This window comes from Copidosoma floridanum, unplaced genomic scaffold, assembly GCF_036245765.1.
Source record: "Copidosoma floridanum isolate Cflo_tuat_1 unplaced genomic scaffold, Cflo_Japanese_pri ptg000030l, whole genome shotgun sequence".
In the NCBI taxonomy this organism is placed as follows: Eukaryota; Metazoa; Arthropoda; class Insecta; order Hymenoptera; family Encyrtidae; genus Copidosoma; species Copidosoma floridanum.
The window spans coordinates 37,016,450-37,035,867 of record NW_028321907.1 but is presented as its reverse complement, the minus strand read 5'-3'; the positions used below and the strand labels follow the sequence as shown (position 1 = coordinate 37,035,867).

The window sequence follows — 19,418 nt, the reverse complement described above, 5'->3', positions numbered from 1 at the left end:
ATATTAAGGCATACTCTACCTCCACAGTATGTTCTATTTAAATCTTATCAGCAGTTTTAGAGTGGAATGAGTCACATTTTTCGACTTTGCAAATATTATAAAGATTATTTAATAAGTAAATGAGGCATCCAATGACAGTTGGTAAATAATTAAAAACAAGGTCCAATGATGGTTCTGTTATATTTTGTATTTATTAAAAAACAAAATGTTTCGGCCATTTCGTAAGGGTCAGAGTTTTATATTATGTACCTGATGAAGACCAGGACGTTATCCAAACGGCTGAAACGTAGTTTTTTTTTTTTTTTTTGTAAATACAAAATATGACAATATCACCATTGGATCTTGTTTTGAATTATTTAATAAAGTTTTTAAGCTACATGAGTAGAATAAAGTGATAACCATGCTTGAATTTACCACGACCATAAGAGTCTAATTTGTATTATTTCAAATTTACTCAATTTTTATCAACATTTTTTTCTCAGGCAGTTTTATTTTGGACTAATACTTTTTTTATTTCGGCAGGTACCTCCAAAATCCAAAAAATTGTGAAACAGCAAGAAAGCTTATTTGTAATATAAATAAAGGATGCGGCTTTGGATGTCAGGTTGACAAATTTTTATCATAATCAATGTAAATCGAACAGAGTTATTGGTTAATATTTTTTAACCCATAAATTATTTACAGATACATCATTTAGTCTACTGCTTTGTTGTAGCTTATGGGACTAATAGAACGCTCATTCTGAAGTCCAAAGGCTGGAGGTATCAAAAAGAAGGCTGGGAGTCTATTTTTGAGCCGCTCAGTGATACTTGTATATCAAGTAGTGAAGAGATGTATGTTAACTGGCCAGGTGACAATAAAAAAGTAGTTTCTCTACCGATTGTTGATAACGTATATCCAAAACCTGTATACCAACCACCAAGTGTACCAGCTGACATAGCTCAAAGACTTCAAAAATTGCATGGATATCCAATAGTTTGGTGGGTAGGCCAAGTGCTAAAGTATTTAATGAGACCAAACAACAGTACTAGAGACTTTTTGACTGAAAAAAAAAAGAAAATAAATTTTGTCAACCCCATAGTTGGAATTCATGTTCGACGAACAGATAAAGTAGGAACAGAAGCAGCTTTTCACGATGTTGATGAATATTTACTTAAAGTTAAACAATATTATGATGCCTTGGAAGTACAACCTAAAATAAGACGTATTTTTTTAGCTAGTGACGAAGCGAAAGTTATATTAATAGCTAAACAGCGTTACCCTGATTACCATATAATAGCAGATGTAAATATAGCTGAAACTGCATCAATATCTCGTCGCTACACTAATTTATCTTTACAAGGTATAATAATGGATATACATTTTCTTTCACTGTGTGATTATTTAGTTTGTACATTTAGTTCACAAGTTTGTCGTGTAGCTTACGAATTGATGCAAACTTATCATGTTGATGCACATGATAAATTTGCATCTTTAGACGATGTTTATTACTATGGAGGACAAAATCCACATCCACAAATTGTAATTATAAACCATAAACCAACGAAAAAAGAAGAAATTGAATTAAAAATTAACGATGAAGTAGAATTACTTGGTAATCATTGGAACGGATTTTCCAAGGGACGAAATTTAAGAACAGGAAAAATTGGACTGTTCCCAAGTTTCAAAATAAAAAATCCTGTAAAAATAGTTGATTTTCCCAAATTTTAAACAACTCTCAGTTAATGAATCTTATACGAAAAATATTTGTTTCATAATTTGTGCGTAAGGTCTTGAATTTTATTTAATTGTAAACAAAAACATTGAAACGTTTATGTATGCTGTAATATCCATTATAATTTTGTTAATTTTTATGTTGTATTCAATCATTGTTGATAGGACTTAATAAAATTTTAATTCTAAGATTTAATTTACTGCTCATGGGGCACATTGAAAAGAATAACTGCGTGCTCCACGTGCCAACCCCGAAAAAACAATTCGATGTAATTATTGAATCAGGATGAAAATATTTTTATTTATTTGACTTTTCAAAACTTATAAAAATAATTTGTAAAACTTACTTCTAGCAATTAAATTGCATTGTGTGTAGACAAAGTTTAAGTTAATGCATGTTTAATGTAATAACGAGTAAAAAAATATTAATTGAATTACATGTTATTAAGAATTTAAATATCATTTTATAGTTCATCCTCAGGATTTTGGAATAGAATATTACGCACCAAAAAAAAAGTACGGCATTTCCTTCCGGGTGTCAGTTGCCACATCTCGCCTTTATCTAAAGTAGAAAATATCCGGTAAATGATGTACTTTTTTCCGAGGCCCGTATACGATTTTTTCTCTTTCTTCGCCTAAAATACGTTTTTCCGTGATTTCAGGAAAGAAAATGGAATATAACCTCTCAGGTAGAAATCACATTTAATGCTTGTTAGGAAAAATATTTTGCTTCGATGCCATAAGCAGTACATGCGATTTTCTACATTGGAGGAATGTTGCAATTTTCTTCCTGAAACCAGGGAACAAAGTCGTACTTTTGGCGGGGGTATGAGAAAAAAAGATTTTTAATTCGATATTATTGTAATTTTTGATGGCTGAGAGTAGAAAAAATTCTATCATTAACCTGACCTGGCATCGTGTCTGCAAAATGCACTATCAGTCATAGAAATTCGTACTTAATTTTAGATTTAAATAACATACAAAGCCCGTTAATCGAATTTGAATCAGAATAAAAATGAGAAAAAATTTGACGTTATCAATTGAAGCATTCAGAGTTTTAAAAAAGGCTTCATCGGTAGTAGTAGATTTAACTTGGTGTGGGGTATAAAAAAATGAAATTCAGTTTAAAAATGAATCATTTGTTCTAGGATAAGATTTTCATCCCATATTTACGGGTCCAAAAAAAAAAGTGCTCGAAGGCGCATACTTGCAAAAATGATTAAGCCGTCGTTTTATAATCATTTTTCAAAATTTTGACATCAAATTGAACTGTCAGCAATCAATCAATCAAGCTTTTTAAAAATTGTTAGTAAAAACTATAGAGAAAACAATTGAAATTTTTAAAGTACAGAAAAATAATAAACAGAAAATGCGTACTGAGCAGTTATTAAAAAAATATTCTCTTTTTTACCAAAAACGTTCAACTTATCTCTTACAATTGATGTACACGTTTGTTTGATAAAATAATTTTAAATTAAATTGAAGGAGATGCCTAACAATATTTAAGTAAGAATCTTGCAACACAAAAAGGTATCCGTAAATTTGACTGCAACATGAACATTCATTTTCTTACCTAAATACGAATTAGTATTAACCTATGTGCACCCAGCATTAGTAATAATATATTACAATTTTTTTTGGGATAAGTACGTGGAATGACGACCAGTTGTAAACGGTGCGGGGAAAACTTTGAATGTTACATGTAAAGCACATTTTATGTATGAATTTATCTTTAACATATCTAAATTACTGATTACAGTTCACGGAACTACATATATACATAAAACTTTTTTTTATTTTTACACTTAAAATTTGAACTAAAATTTTTAATTTTACACGTCCTTTAGTTTGTACTCAAAAATAATACAAATTTTTAACGCTTCGAATAAAAAAAATATAGTAAGAAAATTCAATAAATTTTTTTTTTACTTTAATAATAGCAATAAAAAAAAAAAAAAAAAAAAATAAAAAAAAAAAAAATAAAAAAAAAAATAAAATTAGGAGCACCTAATCCTTAATATCGCAGATACAATATATCGTTTAATGAACTTATCACTGAGTCATTCTTTTCATTATCACGCATGTTTGTACCTTCGATCTTCAGGATTTAATTCTATGTTTTGGAATTAATTTGTTGTACAGAATAAAAGAACCACTTATGCTTATAAGGTCCTGAAACTTGATGTCACGCCCGTGGTGGCAACTTGAAACTTTTAATGTGCTAAAAACCTGTTTTACTATTTTTTTCAACAAAACGGTTTTGTTTGAAAAAAATCGTAAAAAATATGTACGTATGTCTTTTTTTAAAATCAAAGATATTTCTTAATATTTATTATTATTAACATAAAAAAATGAAAATTTTTAAACTTGATCCTTGCCTACTCGAATAAATCGTAGGGTTTTTTATTTTTAAACTGCTGAGGAGCCCCATCTTACATATGAAAGAACTTGCTAACTATTTCAACAAAATGTTGAAACAGCGTTTTGGACAACATCAACCAGCAGGTCTGTAAATAATATTTCAAAGCAATTCAATGTTACTAAGCATTTCGTCAAAAAGACTAAAAAATTGAAGAGTAATAAAAATGTTTACAATAATACGAGGAGACTAGGAGGACAAAGATAAGATAAACTATTTAAGACAATAATAATATAATTCTTTTAAAATGAAGTAAGTAGTTAAACAGAGCGAGTCTGGGCCAGGCCTTATACCCGCATGGAGGCCACTAACGACCGATTTTGCTCCTGTGCTCGTTCCCCTCTTGTGCTAACCTGAACCGCCGTAAGTTTGTTACACCTTATGTTAAGATTTTTAAAGAGTAGAACAAGCCTAAAAAATTAAAATCAGATGAAAAATGAAAAGGATTCCTATCTTTTGTGAGTGTGATTTTAAATTTTAGAATTTTACTTAAATTGAATATAGTAAATTTTATACAACAATTTGTTTCTATCTTGACAAGTACCCCTATTCCATATTACACTATCTATTTATTACTATATTGAATTAGGCAACTTTATAACTGCACATAAATTTTGTGCTATGTAGTGGTAGAGAGCCACCCTTGAATCTAAAAAATTTACTTTTTTCAAAAAAATGTATTTTTTATCCATTGAAAAAAAATTGTTTTGTCTCGGCAATAATAAGCATCTGATTAAAAAGAAAAAAGCCATTTTTACCTTATTGCCATCGCGTTCACAACTAAGCTCTCGAGAGATATTTTATATTGTTAAGCTAGTACATGCTTAAACTTCTCATGAAAATATTATCTTCGTGTCTTTCAAGCCCCCGTATTTGTCATGTGCTATGATTATTTATTTTTCATTTGATTCGGCAACTCGCCCAATTAACATGGCAGTAGAAAAATTCATGCCTCTTAAAAATGCACTGCAGTAAAATCACTGTCATTTCTTGATAAATGAATTTTTTTTTGAAGCATGTGTATCACTTATAAAATCTATCTTTCGTTCGGAAAAAAATTTGCAAAGTCAACGGATGCTGTTAAGAATTATTATCGGCATGGATATATTATAACATTTGTACTTTTTTCTACTTCTTCTCTAAAATTATATTTGACCGATTTTGATGCAACATGACTTTTTTTAGTTAAATACTCGGCACTGCTAATACTCAATTTTTATTTTCATAAATTTTTTACATTTATTTTGTTTACTGCATATTGCAAGTATTTTGAATTATCAAGAAATTCATCGAAAAATAACGTACTAAGTTAAAGAGTAACTGTGTAGGTGTACGTGTTTCAGTATAGATTGAATCATCTCAAGATTCCATCAACTGATTTGGATTAAAAATGGCTTTTTTCTTTTTAATCAGATGCTTATTACTGCCGAGGCAAACAAATTTTTTTTATCGATTTTTTTCTTTGATATTAAAAAATCGATTTATTTTTAAAAAGTAAATATTTTAGACCTAAAGGTGGCTCTCTACCACTACATAGCTCACAATTTATATGGATTTATAAAGTTGCCTGAGTGAATATAATAATAAAGAGATAGGGTGATATGGAATATGGGTACTTGTTAAGATAGAAAAAATTTGTCGTTTCATGCAAAATAATGAGATAATCAGATGATATGCCACCATCCTCATTAATTTTCTACAAATAGAAACAGCAAAAAAAAGTAGGAAGCATTATTAGATGTACGGATTCAAAGTTGCCCTAGCACGAGTAAGGTGGCTCGATAGTTTTCAAACTTGTCCGTGCATGTGTCCATATAATCCACTACACTGCTGTATACGTAAAAGTATGAAAGAAAACATAGAGTAGGAGGTTCTGGCGTCACAAATAGTTATAGCAGTCAAAAGGATATCTGACGTCGAGTAGGAAGTATAACTTACCACACTTCTCTTACCACGGGTAAGATCATGTAGTTTTCTCTTCACTCAAGTAGCAAGTTTCTTGGACTCTTGTCTTATATCACAAGTTCTCTCTTACCACTACTAACTGCTTCAGAACTCTCAGCTCTTCACTCCACTACAACTTGGTCCAGTTTTGGTAATGTTAGAGCAAATATATGTTGTTTTTTTCTCGCAACTCACATCACTTTAAACACATTTTTTGAATAATTCTATGCTCTTCAAAAAAAAACATCAACACTAGTGTATTGTATCTATCTTACTAATATATAAAGCAAAGTCGCTAAAACCGTTGTAATTGCTGACTGCGAAAACTACTCAACCGATTTTGCTGAAATTTAGCAAACCGATTCTTGACACTTCCTAGATGATTTTAGTATAGTTTTTATCTTGAAAAAATGAATAAGAAAAGCAATAAATGAGCTCAAAGTTTTGTAAAAATATGCTAACTTCCCACATCAGTTCAGTAGGATTAACTAGGTGGCGTAAAAGTAAAATCGAAACAACATGCAACTGAATCAAATAGGCCCGAGCTACGTATTAAATACATAGTCGTTTACTGACAGCGCATGAAGCTTAGAAGCTGGAAGTCGTGCAGCTGGGTATCCTGGCTACCGACGACACTGTTCTCTAATGAAAAGGCGACTTACGTCTAACTACATCCTGAACCACCGTGATTGACAAGAAGCCACCAATACTAAGACATTACGAATGCTAACGTCTTCGGCGAAGTACCAGGAGACGTGTCTTGCCAGATCACAATTTGCTTTAGCATTTTCTGGTTTCATGGCCATTCTTCCAACCGTCCTGGGGCTACCACAGTAGATTTCGCTACAACATCAAGCCAGGGAAACAATCCTAAGGAGTTTGGGCAACCACAGCAACCTCCTTCTCAGTGGTCGTCCCAACGGCATACCCACAGTTGAAGTATTCTCCAGGCCCACTTTCCTGACCAACGGTGAACGGTTGGTTATGCGGTAAACAACCCAAAGACGAGATATTCTTAGGCCAGCGGCGTACCTCCCTCCAGCACAGTCTCCGTACGCATAGACTCTGAGGGTAAAAGTTAAGCTACCCACAGCTGGCTCGGCATCATCGAGAAAAATAATAAGGAATGACTGAAAGTATCATCATTGGCCCTTTTCAGGGCCATCATCAGTATTTACGTTCCTTAATGAACCATCTTCCTTATTGGTTTTTTTCAGGGCCGTCTAAAGTTAAACTACCTTGCCAACAAATACATGTTTACTACCATTTCCGGCAACGATTCACTGACTAAAAGACCATATAAAGCTAGATACCATTAATCCAAGTCAGTCATTCACTGGCAGACGTCACGGGTGGAGTTGTTCATCGCATGGCTGGGAACCCCGGTGACCGACGACCTTATATTACATTACTCTCTCGACTCTACAAGTATTTAACCAGGAATCACCGATCGTCTCCAAGGTCTGCACTGGATGAACCTTACAGCTACGAAGGGAAAATGAACTTTAGCAAACGGGACAGTCTTCAACGGGCACGTATCACGAACCGATCTCTACACCTTAGATCACCAAGTCAACTGAGTCTGCAAAAAAAAAAAATGTTCCAGTGGATGTGCGTTTTGAATTTAAATATTACGCTAATACATCAGCAAACTGCTTGATTCTACATAATAACAATATTCAATACATTCCAATGATCGGAGTTATTGGGAAGCTCATGTAAAGCTGTATAGGCTGATGCATAACTATGCCAACATTATTTTTTTACAACCGTCATGAAGAAATGTCAGCAGAGCAAAGAAGATAAAAAATAACGACACGATGAGAGATCGAAATTCGAGAAGAGACTTGTGGAAAAAATCTAAGGAGTACCCTAAATTAAGATAAAAAGTTTGAATTATTTTAAGAATTTATTTTTCTAAAGTCATTTATGATATGTCACATAAGCTAATTCACCAGCGACGTTTAGTATCAAAAGCCTTTTACTACGAATGATAATGAGAAGCTTAATTAAAAAATTAAATAGAAAAAGTTTAAACTTAAATATCTTCGTTACTTGAACATAAAGTTTATATTAAAAAAAAAAAAATTGTTATAAATGGATCACACAGTTGATACGCAAGGCTTCCAACAGCTTGTTGATAACTTAATTCTCAAGGAATTAGCTACTATAACACTCACCGTCGATAAGAAATCTCGGTAAAGGTGCATACTAACTTTCCGATAGCACAGGCAGTCGCTTACCTAACTATGATTCTGGAGATCGAAGTTCAAATCCAATCGAGGGCAAAAAATTTTTATTTTAACACTTACGTCCAAGGAGAAAAGTAAATTTTGGAAAGCGTACTTATTTTAATCTAAAAAAATTAGCTTAAGAATTCATTCTAAAACGATTATTATATACGAATGCTGGGCTTAGATCCAAAGTCATCTCCCTACTATTGTGGTCTCGTACCTGTAAGAAGATGGGTTGTCCAGGTACCCGCGTAGGTAGAGGTAGCTGCGGATCCATACAAACTACGGCTCCAAGGTATAGTGGAGTCGGGGAGCGAAATAATAAAGAGGGAGTAAGTCGGAGATAAAAAGCTCAGTTAGTCGATCTATCCCCAGCTAGACTCTGCTGAGGATAGACGTGTTCGTCTATGATTTCGAGCACTGACTAAACCTCGTAGTTTTTATAACGGTGCTCTTTGTTAAGAGGAAGTGTCATGGAGAGGGGGAAAAAGAGTCGGGATCAGGAGTAGGAAAAGAGGGCACTACAAGTATAGGTAGTAGATAGGAAGTGTGATTGTACCCGCGTAAGGACTGATCCGTGACTGTACCAGCTTTCGAGAACTAACTCTGTCCTCGATAGTTTAATAGGGTACCAGCAGCATGCATTTTAAACGAGCACAAGAGCATTGCAACTGTTGCACAAGAGTGGAACAAGCACACGAGCAAAATCGGTGGTTGGTGGCCCCCACACAGGTACAAGGTCGGGCCCGGACTCGCTCTGTTTAACTACTTACTTCATTTTAAAAGAATTGTATTATTCTTGTCTTAAACAGTTAATCTTAACTTTGTCTTCCTAGTCTCCACGTATTATTGTAAGTATTTTCATTATTCTTTAATTATTTAACCTTTTTGACGAGATAATTAGTTACATTGAATTGCTTTAAAATATTATTTACAGACCAGCTAGTCAGTAACAATGAAACGTACTTAGCCTTATACATACAAAAAAACTATTAACGTTAGACATTACCAAATAGTAGTTTCAAATAAAAAATTTAATCGTACATAAACCACAAAAACTTAAATATTTATATTTTCTTTAATAGCATTTTTAAATTAACGATAATAGCTTTGTAATCATTAATTACTTTATTGGATTAAAGAACAAGATCAACGTTTAAATTCGATTTGATTTTTTTTAGAGCATCTTCTGAATTTCAGTAAGTTTTGAAGCAGTTTAGAATGGTCTATTACACCTGTTTATGTTTATTATTGATAAAATATTTCATAAAAGAAGGTAGATTAACGATTAAATTAAACTAAATGTCAATACAACTTTTGTTTAACTGGAGTTACTTTCATTATATAATCCATTCAATTTCCATAATTTTCGAAAAAATTCTGATTACTTTGGAAATTACTATAAGTTTGAGTTTCACTTAAAGTTCACAGCGTTTGGAAATCTGATTGCTGTTCACTATCAATTTGAGTACATTTTCGTAATCCTTTATGGCACTTACTACAAAGAAGAAAGTTTGCAATTGCATTCTTAATTTTCTATAAATCATTACCTGGATTTTGAAATCAACGAAAAACGAGTTTATAAGTCAATCGTCACAATTTATAAATAAATACGGGTGTTACCATTGTTTCGGTACACTGTACCTTCCTCAGACACAGAGGTTTATAAACTGAACGACATTCAGCTTTACAAATAATACCCATACATATCAGCATATCGTCAACTTATTCATACTGTATACGAACATACTCTTATTTCAAATGTAATAGAGGTGAGTCATTTAAATCCAGCTGACAGTTAAGCAAACGTTCAGTGTCCCTCAAACTATAAATCTCAGCCGCTTCTAAAGAATTTAACAATTTGCCCTTATTAGCTATATGTAAAACTTTAAATTCATAATTAAAATCTTTTAGCATAAAATGCGTAATTTAACTTATCTGTACCATTAACAGAGTCTTTGACATGTTCTTTAAACGTTTAGCAAACGTTCTACCAGTTTGTCCTATGTACATTTAATCACATTACACACATTGCAAGCTATATACGCCCGACTTTTCAGACAGTGCTGCTTGACTTTTGTTATTTTTTATTAATGCTTGTAGACTTTTCTGTGTTTTAAATGAAATATTTAGTCCATACAACCTCAACTTCTTTTTCAAAAAATCAGATATCTTACCGAAAAATGTACAAACATGAAATAAATTTTTACCTTCGTTTATTATTGGGTAAACATTTTGAATTGCCATTTTATATTGTACTTTATTAATAATTCCATCTATTAAATTTTGATCATACCCATTATTTTAAGTTAATTGTTTAATAGTGTTTGATTCTTTCATGTTATTATTTTGTGACATTGGAACTATCAGCAATCTGTATACATAGCTATAAAATGCAGCATTTTTGTGCGAGCACGGTTAAAGTAATTTATTATGAATTAGAATATCTGTGTGTGTTGGTTTATAAAAAATACTAAATTCTTAGTGGCTATGAACTGTATTAATTTTTAAATCTAAAAAATTTAGTGAATTGTTTTTTTCTATTTCTATTGTGAATCTAATTTTTTTCTGTAATTTATTGATAAAATTTAAAAATAACTGTAATTGTCTCTGTGATCCTTTAAAAACACGAAATATGTCATCTACGCATCTATACGAACACACAACATTTACACTTAGTGGACTCGACATAATTAAATTTTCCGAATAATTCATAAATATCTCGGCTATTAAAGGGCTAAGTGGATTACTCATTATCAGCCCAGCTTTGATCATGTATAAATTATTATTAAATTCAAAATAGTTCTGATTCAAGCAACACTTTAAAGTCTTCTTAATATCGTACATACTATTATTATCTATTTTATTCCGCAGCATTAGATCTTCTACAATCTCCAGCACTTCGTTGAGAGGCACACCTGGAAAAAGGTTTTTGACATTAAATGACACCATTCTGTTATTGTCATGTATCTCCAAGTTAATAATTTTACTGATAAATTCTAAAGAATTTTTAATACTGTATTTTGACTTAAACTTTGTCTTAAATAAAATAATGTTTAATAATTTCTTAGAGAGTTTATATGATGGTGCATGAATAAACGAAACCACTGGTCGAATAAGGAAATTTTCTTTATGTAATTTTAAAAAAGAAAATAATTCAGGCGGTTAAGGGTTCATGACAACTAGTGAATAATATGGGCTGTTACTCTATAAATTAAGCTACATTTATGCACATTAATAATTTCTTTTTAATACTTCGTCGTTGGATCTCTTGGTAGCAGTACAAAATTATTTGTGTTTAGAAATTCCAAGGTTTTTGATATATGTAACTGTTTGTCCATGGCTATTATGGTTTATCCCTTATCAGCTCTAGTCACGATTATATTGTTTGTTTTGATTCTATTTTTAATATCATAAGTTGCTCTCACTAGTGATTTATCAATGTATATATTTTTCCCTCTTTCTAATGTATTAGCCAGACAATACTTTTCCCAATTGATTTTTTGTATTGATTTATGTGGTAAAATTCTTGTATCGTTTAAAATAGTTTCAACTTCTGCTCCCATTAGTTTTTTTATACTTTTAGGCTTTTAATGATTAAAATAAATTTGAAATTAAATTCTAGTAGTTCGGTTTTTTTTTCATTGAAATCACACTTGGTTAAATTTATAAATTTCTTATAGAACTTATGATGACTAAAATCATCCGAAAAATTACTTTCTCCTTTATTGTCTATATCAATTTTGTAGCATTTGAATTTACTTAACTTTCAATTTTGTAAAAAAAACTTTTTAGTTACTGCATCACTAACTTTTAGTCTAGTATGTGCATCCATCACATCTAACTTGAAATTATTCAGTCCAAACAACAGTTCAGTGTGCACTACTTTTAAATAAGCGCTTAGACCTCTTCTGTAATACGTCTTCTTTTAAACACTCCTCAGCCATCTAGTTATTGCTATTCCTTTCGCTTTTTTAGATAAAGAATAGTCCAAATTCTTCTTGATTTGTATATACTTAGACTTCAAACATTGTTTAATGCAGATATTATAAAACCAAATATTTTGTGTACATGTTTTGACACGTGGTAACAGTTTAAAATACTAACTGACCAAAAAGCTAGTATCGGCTTTCTTATAATATTTAATAGCTTAGGTCGTTACTTGATGAAGATTCAAATCCATTTTCAAATAAATAAATAACGAGTTTGTAAGTCAATCTTTACAATTTATTAATAAATACGGGTGTTACAATTGCTTCGGTACATTGTACCTTTCTCAGACACAAAGGTTTATAAACTAAACTACATTCGGATTTACAAACAATACCTATACATATCAGCATATCGTCAACTTATTCATACTCTATACGAACATACTCTTATATCAAATTTAATAGAGGTGAGTGACGCATTTTGTGTTTTTAAAGGATCACAGAGACAATTACAGTTATTTTTAAATTTTATTAATAAATTACACAGCAAAATTAAATTCACAATAGAAATAGAAAAAAATAATTCACTAAATTTTTTAGATTTAAAAATTAATAGAGTTCATAGCCACTTAGGATTAAGTATTTTTCATAAACCAACACACACAGATATTCTAATTCATAATAAATTACTTCAACCGTACTCACACAAAATAGCTGCATTTTATAGCTATGTATACAGATTGCTGATAGTTCCAATGTCACAAAATAATTATATGAAAGAATTAAACATTATTAAACAATTAACTAAAAATAATGGGTATGATCAAAATTTAATAGATGGAATTATTAATAAAGTACAACATAAAATGGCAATTCAAAATGTTTACCCAATATTAAACAAAGGTAAAAATTTATTTCATGTTTGTACATTTTTCGGTAAGATATCTGATTTTTTGAAAAAGAAGTTGAGGTTGTATGGACTAAATATTTCATTTAAAACACAGAAAAGTCTACAAGCATTGATAAAAAATAACAAAAGTAAAGCAGCACCGTCTGAAAAGTCGGGCGTATATAGCTTGCAATATGTGTAATGTGACTAAGAGTACATAGGACAAACTGGTAGAACGTTTGCTAAACTTTTAAAAGAACACGTTAAAGACTTTGTTAATGGTACAGAAAAGTTTAATTACGCATTTTATCTGCTAAAATGTAATGACGATATTAATTATGAATTTTAAGTTTTACATGTAGCTAATAAGAGCAAATTGTTAAATTCCTTAGAAGTGGCTGAGATTCATAGTTTGAGGGACACTGAACGTTTGCTTAACTGTCAGCTAGATTTAAATGACTTGTATGTTCGTGTATAGTGTGAAGAAGTTGACGATATGCTGATATGTATGGGTATTATTTGTAAAGCTGAATGTAGTTCAGTTTATAAACCTCTGTGTCTGAGGAAGGTACAGTGTACCAAAACAATTGTAACACCCGTATTTATTAATAAATTGGGAAGATTGACTTGTAAACTCGTTATTCATTTATTCGAAAATGGATTTGAATCTTCATCAAGTGACAACCAAAACTATTTTACCAAAACCATGCGTGCGCGTGTGTGTCTGTGCCAACTAATGAGATGTTAAATGTATTAATATTACTTGCGTACCTTTTAGGGTCACATTAAATTACTAACTTTTCAACAAGCATTAGAATCTTTTGCAAATTCATTTATACTTGTTCATTTTTCAAATTAAAATAATGACGTCAAACTCTAGAAATTAAATATGTCTTCACGAGTGTGTGTGTGTGTGTGTGTGTGTGTGCGCGCGCATGGCACTTATGGCCTTTTTATAAGCACTATTAAAACCACCCATGTTCTCTTTTTAATAACAAGTATACTCAAGATTAAAAATTTTAATTTACTTATTTTGTTGTTCAAAGTATTTTCAACAATTAAGTTAAAATGAGAAAAATATCATCCCTAGGTGTGGATCGAACAAACAATCTCCTGTTTACCAGACAGTTGCTTCACTATTTGAGGTGCCGAAGAGCCGTGCATTCTCTCGCATCATAAGTTTAGATAAGTTCCCACTCTTAAGTTTTGAGCTGTTTTACCTCAAGCCTATTTTTAATAATTAAATTAGAAAATAAATGCTTGTTAATAAATTAGAAACTTAATGTGACTCTATGAGGTATAAGATCAATATTGATATATTTATCATCAAATCAGTTGGCACAAACGTATGTGGTGTCATTTTTATATAAGCACTCTTAAAACCACTCATGCATTTTTTTTTAAGAAAACCAGTAGACCGTGGGTGCTTGCGCACTTAAGAATGAAGTTATACTTCTATGAAATTCCATATCAGACAATATATAAGTATAAATATACGTTCTATAAACCGATATTATGTACGAAGGTGGTGCAAATATCGTTGGAATGATTATGTGTATGTTAATTGGGTATGGTTTACGTTTACGTTAACTATGCACGGCTGTAAGCATTGTTATTAGATTCGCCCGGATTATACTAAAAAAATGACTTGATCGGGTTATAGTAATAATAGTAAGAAATACAAGCCCTTGGTTCTAAGGTATCTAGAAATGTAGAAAAAACTGCATCGGTTGTTTTGCCATATCTTTTTGTTGGTAATTTGGGGCCACTATTTAAGCATAAATCAAATTTATCGAAAAGAAAATTGATTAATGGTTGTGTACTTTTCGAAATTGTGCCCGTAATTCTTCGGAACCAACTTTACCATAAAAAAGTAATCGTCTGTACAAACATTTTATTATGTTCTGTATATACTGTATGTATTTAGTAATATTTATACCACAACAATTATTAATTCTCGTGCATCTTTTAAAATATGGTGTGCTAACCAGATATTGCCAACACTGATAGTTTCTTCGTCAACCTCTCTCGCATTTATCATTTGAATGTCGGTATTTGAGGCACGTACATTAGAAGTACCCTTTATTTTAGTAAACAGTAACTCCTGCTCCTCTGATATTTAGTCGTTTGAACTGTACTGTATAATTAAAATTCGGAATCCCAATATTATCATTAATGTCAGTCCACGTCTCTGATAATAGGAAAACATTGCTTTTATTACTACTTATACTTCAATGTCTACAGCATGCTTTCTAAGGCTTTGACAATTTAATGAAAATGGTTATAACCTTTCATTTACGAATAAAATTAAAAGTCGCTTGAGTAACGGCTTCTAATTAGATTTAGATTCTAGTAATGATCTGTTGAATTCTTCTTGTAGAGGTATTATAAACGGATGATACCTCCGACTATGGTAAAACTTCAAGTCGTCGTTTTTTATTGACAATAAAAAGTCCTTGTATATCTGTTACTCATGAGACTGCAGCATGTAGTAATTATATCATATGAGATTTCTAAACAATTTGTTTAAACATAGCACCCTGTAATTTATAAATTGTCCAACACCCAGAAACTATTAGAAAATGATTTCTTTTTGCTACAATAGTTTTATTATTATTCATTGGAATTAAAGATGATTTTATTTTTATAGGAATACCTCTTCCTGAAATATTGTTAGAAGTAGCGCAAGCAGCCGCTTTTAATATCATAGTCCAGTAACCTTTCCTTTATCATTTTGTTTTAAGTAGACTAAAATTTAGCTTGCACCATTTGCTAAACCATCAGCTACGTCAATATTATGTGTATAAATGCAAAGTTTATTTTATATGAACGTTATTTTATATAACGTTCCTCCAGTATTAGTTACAGACATTTTATAAAGGTTCTGTCTGAGAAACGTTTCTTGCTCATTGTTGTCACATCCGGTAAATTCGTAATGGGCTTTATGTTATTTTGTCTTCACACGCTTGCAAGACATGATTATTATAATAAGAAACATAATTATTGTCATGAAATAATCATATTCCATGAAAAAAAGCCTGTCAGCATTTTCTTTTGTAAAAAATCTTGTTTCAATTAGTAAATAAAAGCAGCAGGTAACTGACGCAAGTCACCTATTAAAATTGTGTCCAGTCCACCAAAACTAGTTTTAAAGTTATCTACAATTTGCTTTAATCTATTGTAATTTGAATTATGAATTCGGCACCAATCATACTGGTTTTTTCGATAATTAGTATTTTAACACATTTAAATAATGTTCTGTATCATCGGACCATTTATATTGTTAGTGAAAGTAGTTTAAATAAGGAAATTTTTAATGCTGTATAAATAGTTGTACCATCCATGGCAACAGCAGTATTTCCTGTGATGCACACGTGATATATGCGTTACAGTAGCCATCTGTGTCACCAAATCGATTATGTATTTCCATGATCAATTTAGTAACAAAAATCTTTCCACACTTAGCTGATCTAGTAAAAAGTATTTGCAGAGGTGAATTATTAGTTGTTAAAATATAATTTGCAACGTACGTCAACAAATCTGCCTGTTTTTCGTAAGCATGCTTCATTGATTGACAGAACGTATTAAGTTCAATAATGTTTTATTTTTTTTGCGATAAAACTTAATAGAATAAAATGTGTCAATACGCAAATCCAAATTTAAGTTTGCATTAGGATTGTTGTAAAATTCTAGAAATGGATCAGATGCCGGAATATTTCCAACTATGTATGTCACGTCATCTTCATTTGGATACTTATTTTCTTGGCACATCTGGCGACATATCTCTATTATTTTTGCATAATCTAAATTCGATTCAAATTCTTTCCGTTTAGTAAGAATAAGGTTTTCATTTTTATCCTAAATGTCATAAATTTCAGTCCATGCAAAATATTACCTTTTCTTCTGTATGGTACATACAGTAACCATTTCTCTTTAATAATCATTAAGATAATTACGCATGTCAAAATTTTTATATCTGGTGACTCTCGGTTCTTGTCTCTTAATGTATTGTCCTTGTTTATTTTTGTTATATTTTGAAACAAATTTTGCACGTGTCACGTCATCGAATGTATTAGATCGTTTTTCATACTTATTAAGACAATCTTTTTTCCAAATATCGGTAGAAACAGCATCTAGTTCATTAATTTCTAATAGCGTTTTTTAAATTTTTTGATAATCGATAGGCCAAACTGTGTTGATGTGAACAACAGCAACATAACATTTTGATATGCACTCTCTTCGTAAAAACCAAGCTGCTTCTTGATTTGTCATTTCAACGCTGTTCAACATGCCAATGCTATTCATTCGAGTAATTTCATTAATATTCAACTCTTATTCATAGTTTATATTATCTTGTTTTGCAAATGAATAATGCCTCTATTCGTTTTATTGACGTATTCAACAACGTAAGCAGCACAGGAATGTTTTTTAAGAATAATTTGAAAACCCATTTGAGATCCCATGCTGTTAAAAATGAAAGGATTAAATGGATTATGCAATTTTTCAGACGGTAATCGTGTGTAAAAAACCTTTGATCTTCTAATTTCTGTTGGCAATACTTTGTGATAATTATAATAAAATAAAATACGATTTTTTTGATAAAAATCATCCATACAATAATAGTCAAAATTTTCTAAATTCATCCTAATTTTGGAAAATTAAGTAGCATATTTTGCGAATCTTGCTTCATCGTTTTTTACTGTAATGAATATGACTGTTTGTCGAGAAGGCATGAACGGTTTCTCAAATATGCATTTTTGTGGTTCATTACCAATGACTTTTGCAGCTCGTAAATGTGTATTAATGTTTTTAAAAAGCTGTACTTACAGAAGCTTTATTTAGATAAGTGTTCGTTTTTGTGTTAAATTTAACTCTGACAAGGCTTACACAGTAATTGATTCTCTATTGTTTGACAATTTATATAAATTTTGTAATAAATTAGTCCACCTTAACTTATTGACTTTTGGCGTCATAAATGCTGTTGGTCTTTCTAATTGTCTTATCACCACAAACGAAACTCTTTTTCCATCTAACCAATTCCAGACAGAGTTAGATATTGATCGAAGAAAAGCAATATTAGTTTCTATGCAGCTGTTTGTATAGGTTTCAAATTGTATTTGATCTTGGTAACATTTATATCATGTCCCATGTGCTTAAACACAACTGTAAAATAATCTCTTACTCTTAATTGTATATTTTTACTGCAAAATATAATAAATAAAACAAAGTCACTTCTTGTGAATCAGAACGTATTCAGCTCTTTAGCATGGTCATCAAATAAAATACTGTGTGGAATGTTTCATTTCCCAGGAAAAGCTCTAATTTGAAATTATCAATACACTCCCAAGAATTGTATTCCACATTTAAATTGAAGAAACTTTGATTTACATCAACATCGTATAATAAATATGAAAGCGATCGCATAAGGTAGTTTCACCAATATTTTATCGTTCTTTAATTAACCAACCTATGGACGTAGCTAGATTTAATTTTTTATTAATGTGTACGTAAAAGCAGAATTCGTCATAAATGTTTTTCAATATGGAAGTAACCATAGTACTAACAGATATAGAAACGTTAACAACTTAATTGAAAATGCCATACTGCTCTTGTACGTGACATAATTTTCGTATTTGCATGAATGATATCCTGGGCAAAATTAATCGTTCTGATACAAGGTAAAGTTTAGGTAAATTCTAAGGAATTTCCGGGTATTTCAAAACTATTTTAAATAGCCATTAAAGGTATTTTGTACTTATTAAGGGAGAATTTGCAGGCATAACATAAATATGTAGATTCAAGAGTAGTGAAATACTGGGAGATTATAAATTTATATACGACAAACAAATGAAAGAATGAATAATTTAAAAATCAAATGTACCTAATTATAGTTTGTAAGATTTTAGTATGACAAGCTGAAGCAATTTTTCAATTTTGTTGAAAATATAAAAGATCACAAACGGAGCATGAAAAATCGAAAGTGTTGTTAGTAAAATTGTTATTAAACTGTTGTATAGCTACATTATTTTTACGATCGAAAGCATTTTCATCTAAAGGTAGTAAATCATCTTTACAATTATCTTACAGAAGGTGTCTGTAATATTTTTATTTATGTAATTATAAATGGTGGATGAAGGAGCTGTTTGACAACTGTAAATAATTGTTTGAGCAATACCGTAATTTGTCATTAATATTTGAAAAATCTGAATCGTCGTCGTTTTCTCCATGTCTTTCGAAAATAAAAGATTGCAAGATTACCATATCATTCAAGCTAATGCACGTTTTTT

The 19,418-nt window shown here is 30.9% G+C and overlaps 1 protein-coding gene across 2 annotated transcripts in view; it reads left to right on the top strand.

Annotated features, from left to right (window-relative positions):
- Nucleotides 1-1,909, top strand: part of FucT6 (alpha-(1,6)-fucosyltransferase 8) — a 288,678-nt gene extending 286,769 nt beyond the window's left edge. The window contains exons 6-8 of one of the 2 annotated variants that reach the window (XM_089596405.1): nucleotides 523-604; nucleotides 685-1,110; nucleotides 1,217-1,311. In XM_089596405.1, coding sequence (XP_089452531.1) covers nucleotides 523-604; nucleotides 685-1,110; nucleotides 1,217-1,243 — 535 coding nt within the window. In that variant the 3' untranslated portion in view covers nucleotides 1,244-1,311. Of the gene's footprint in view, nucleotides 1-522; nucleotides 605-684 lie in introns of both variants that reach the window. The other variant, XM_089596404.1, reaches the window with a different exon arrangement.
- Nucleotides 1,910-19,418: the final 17,509 nt, after the last annotated feature.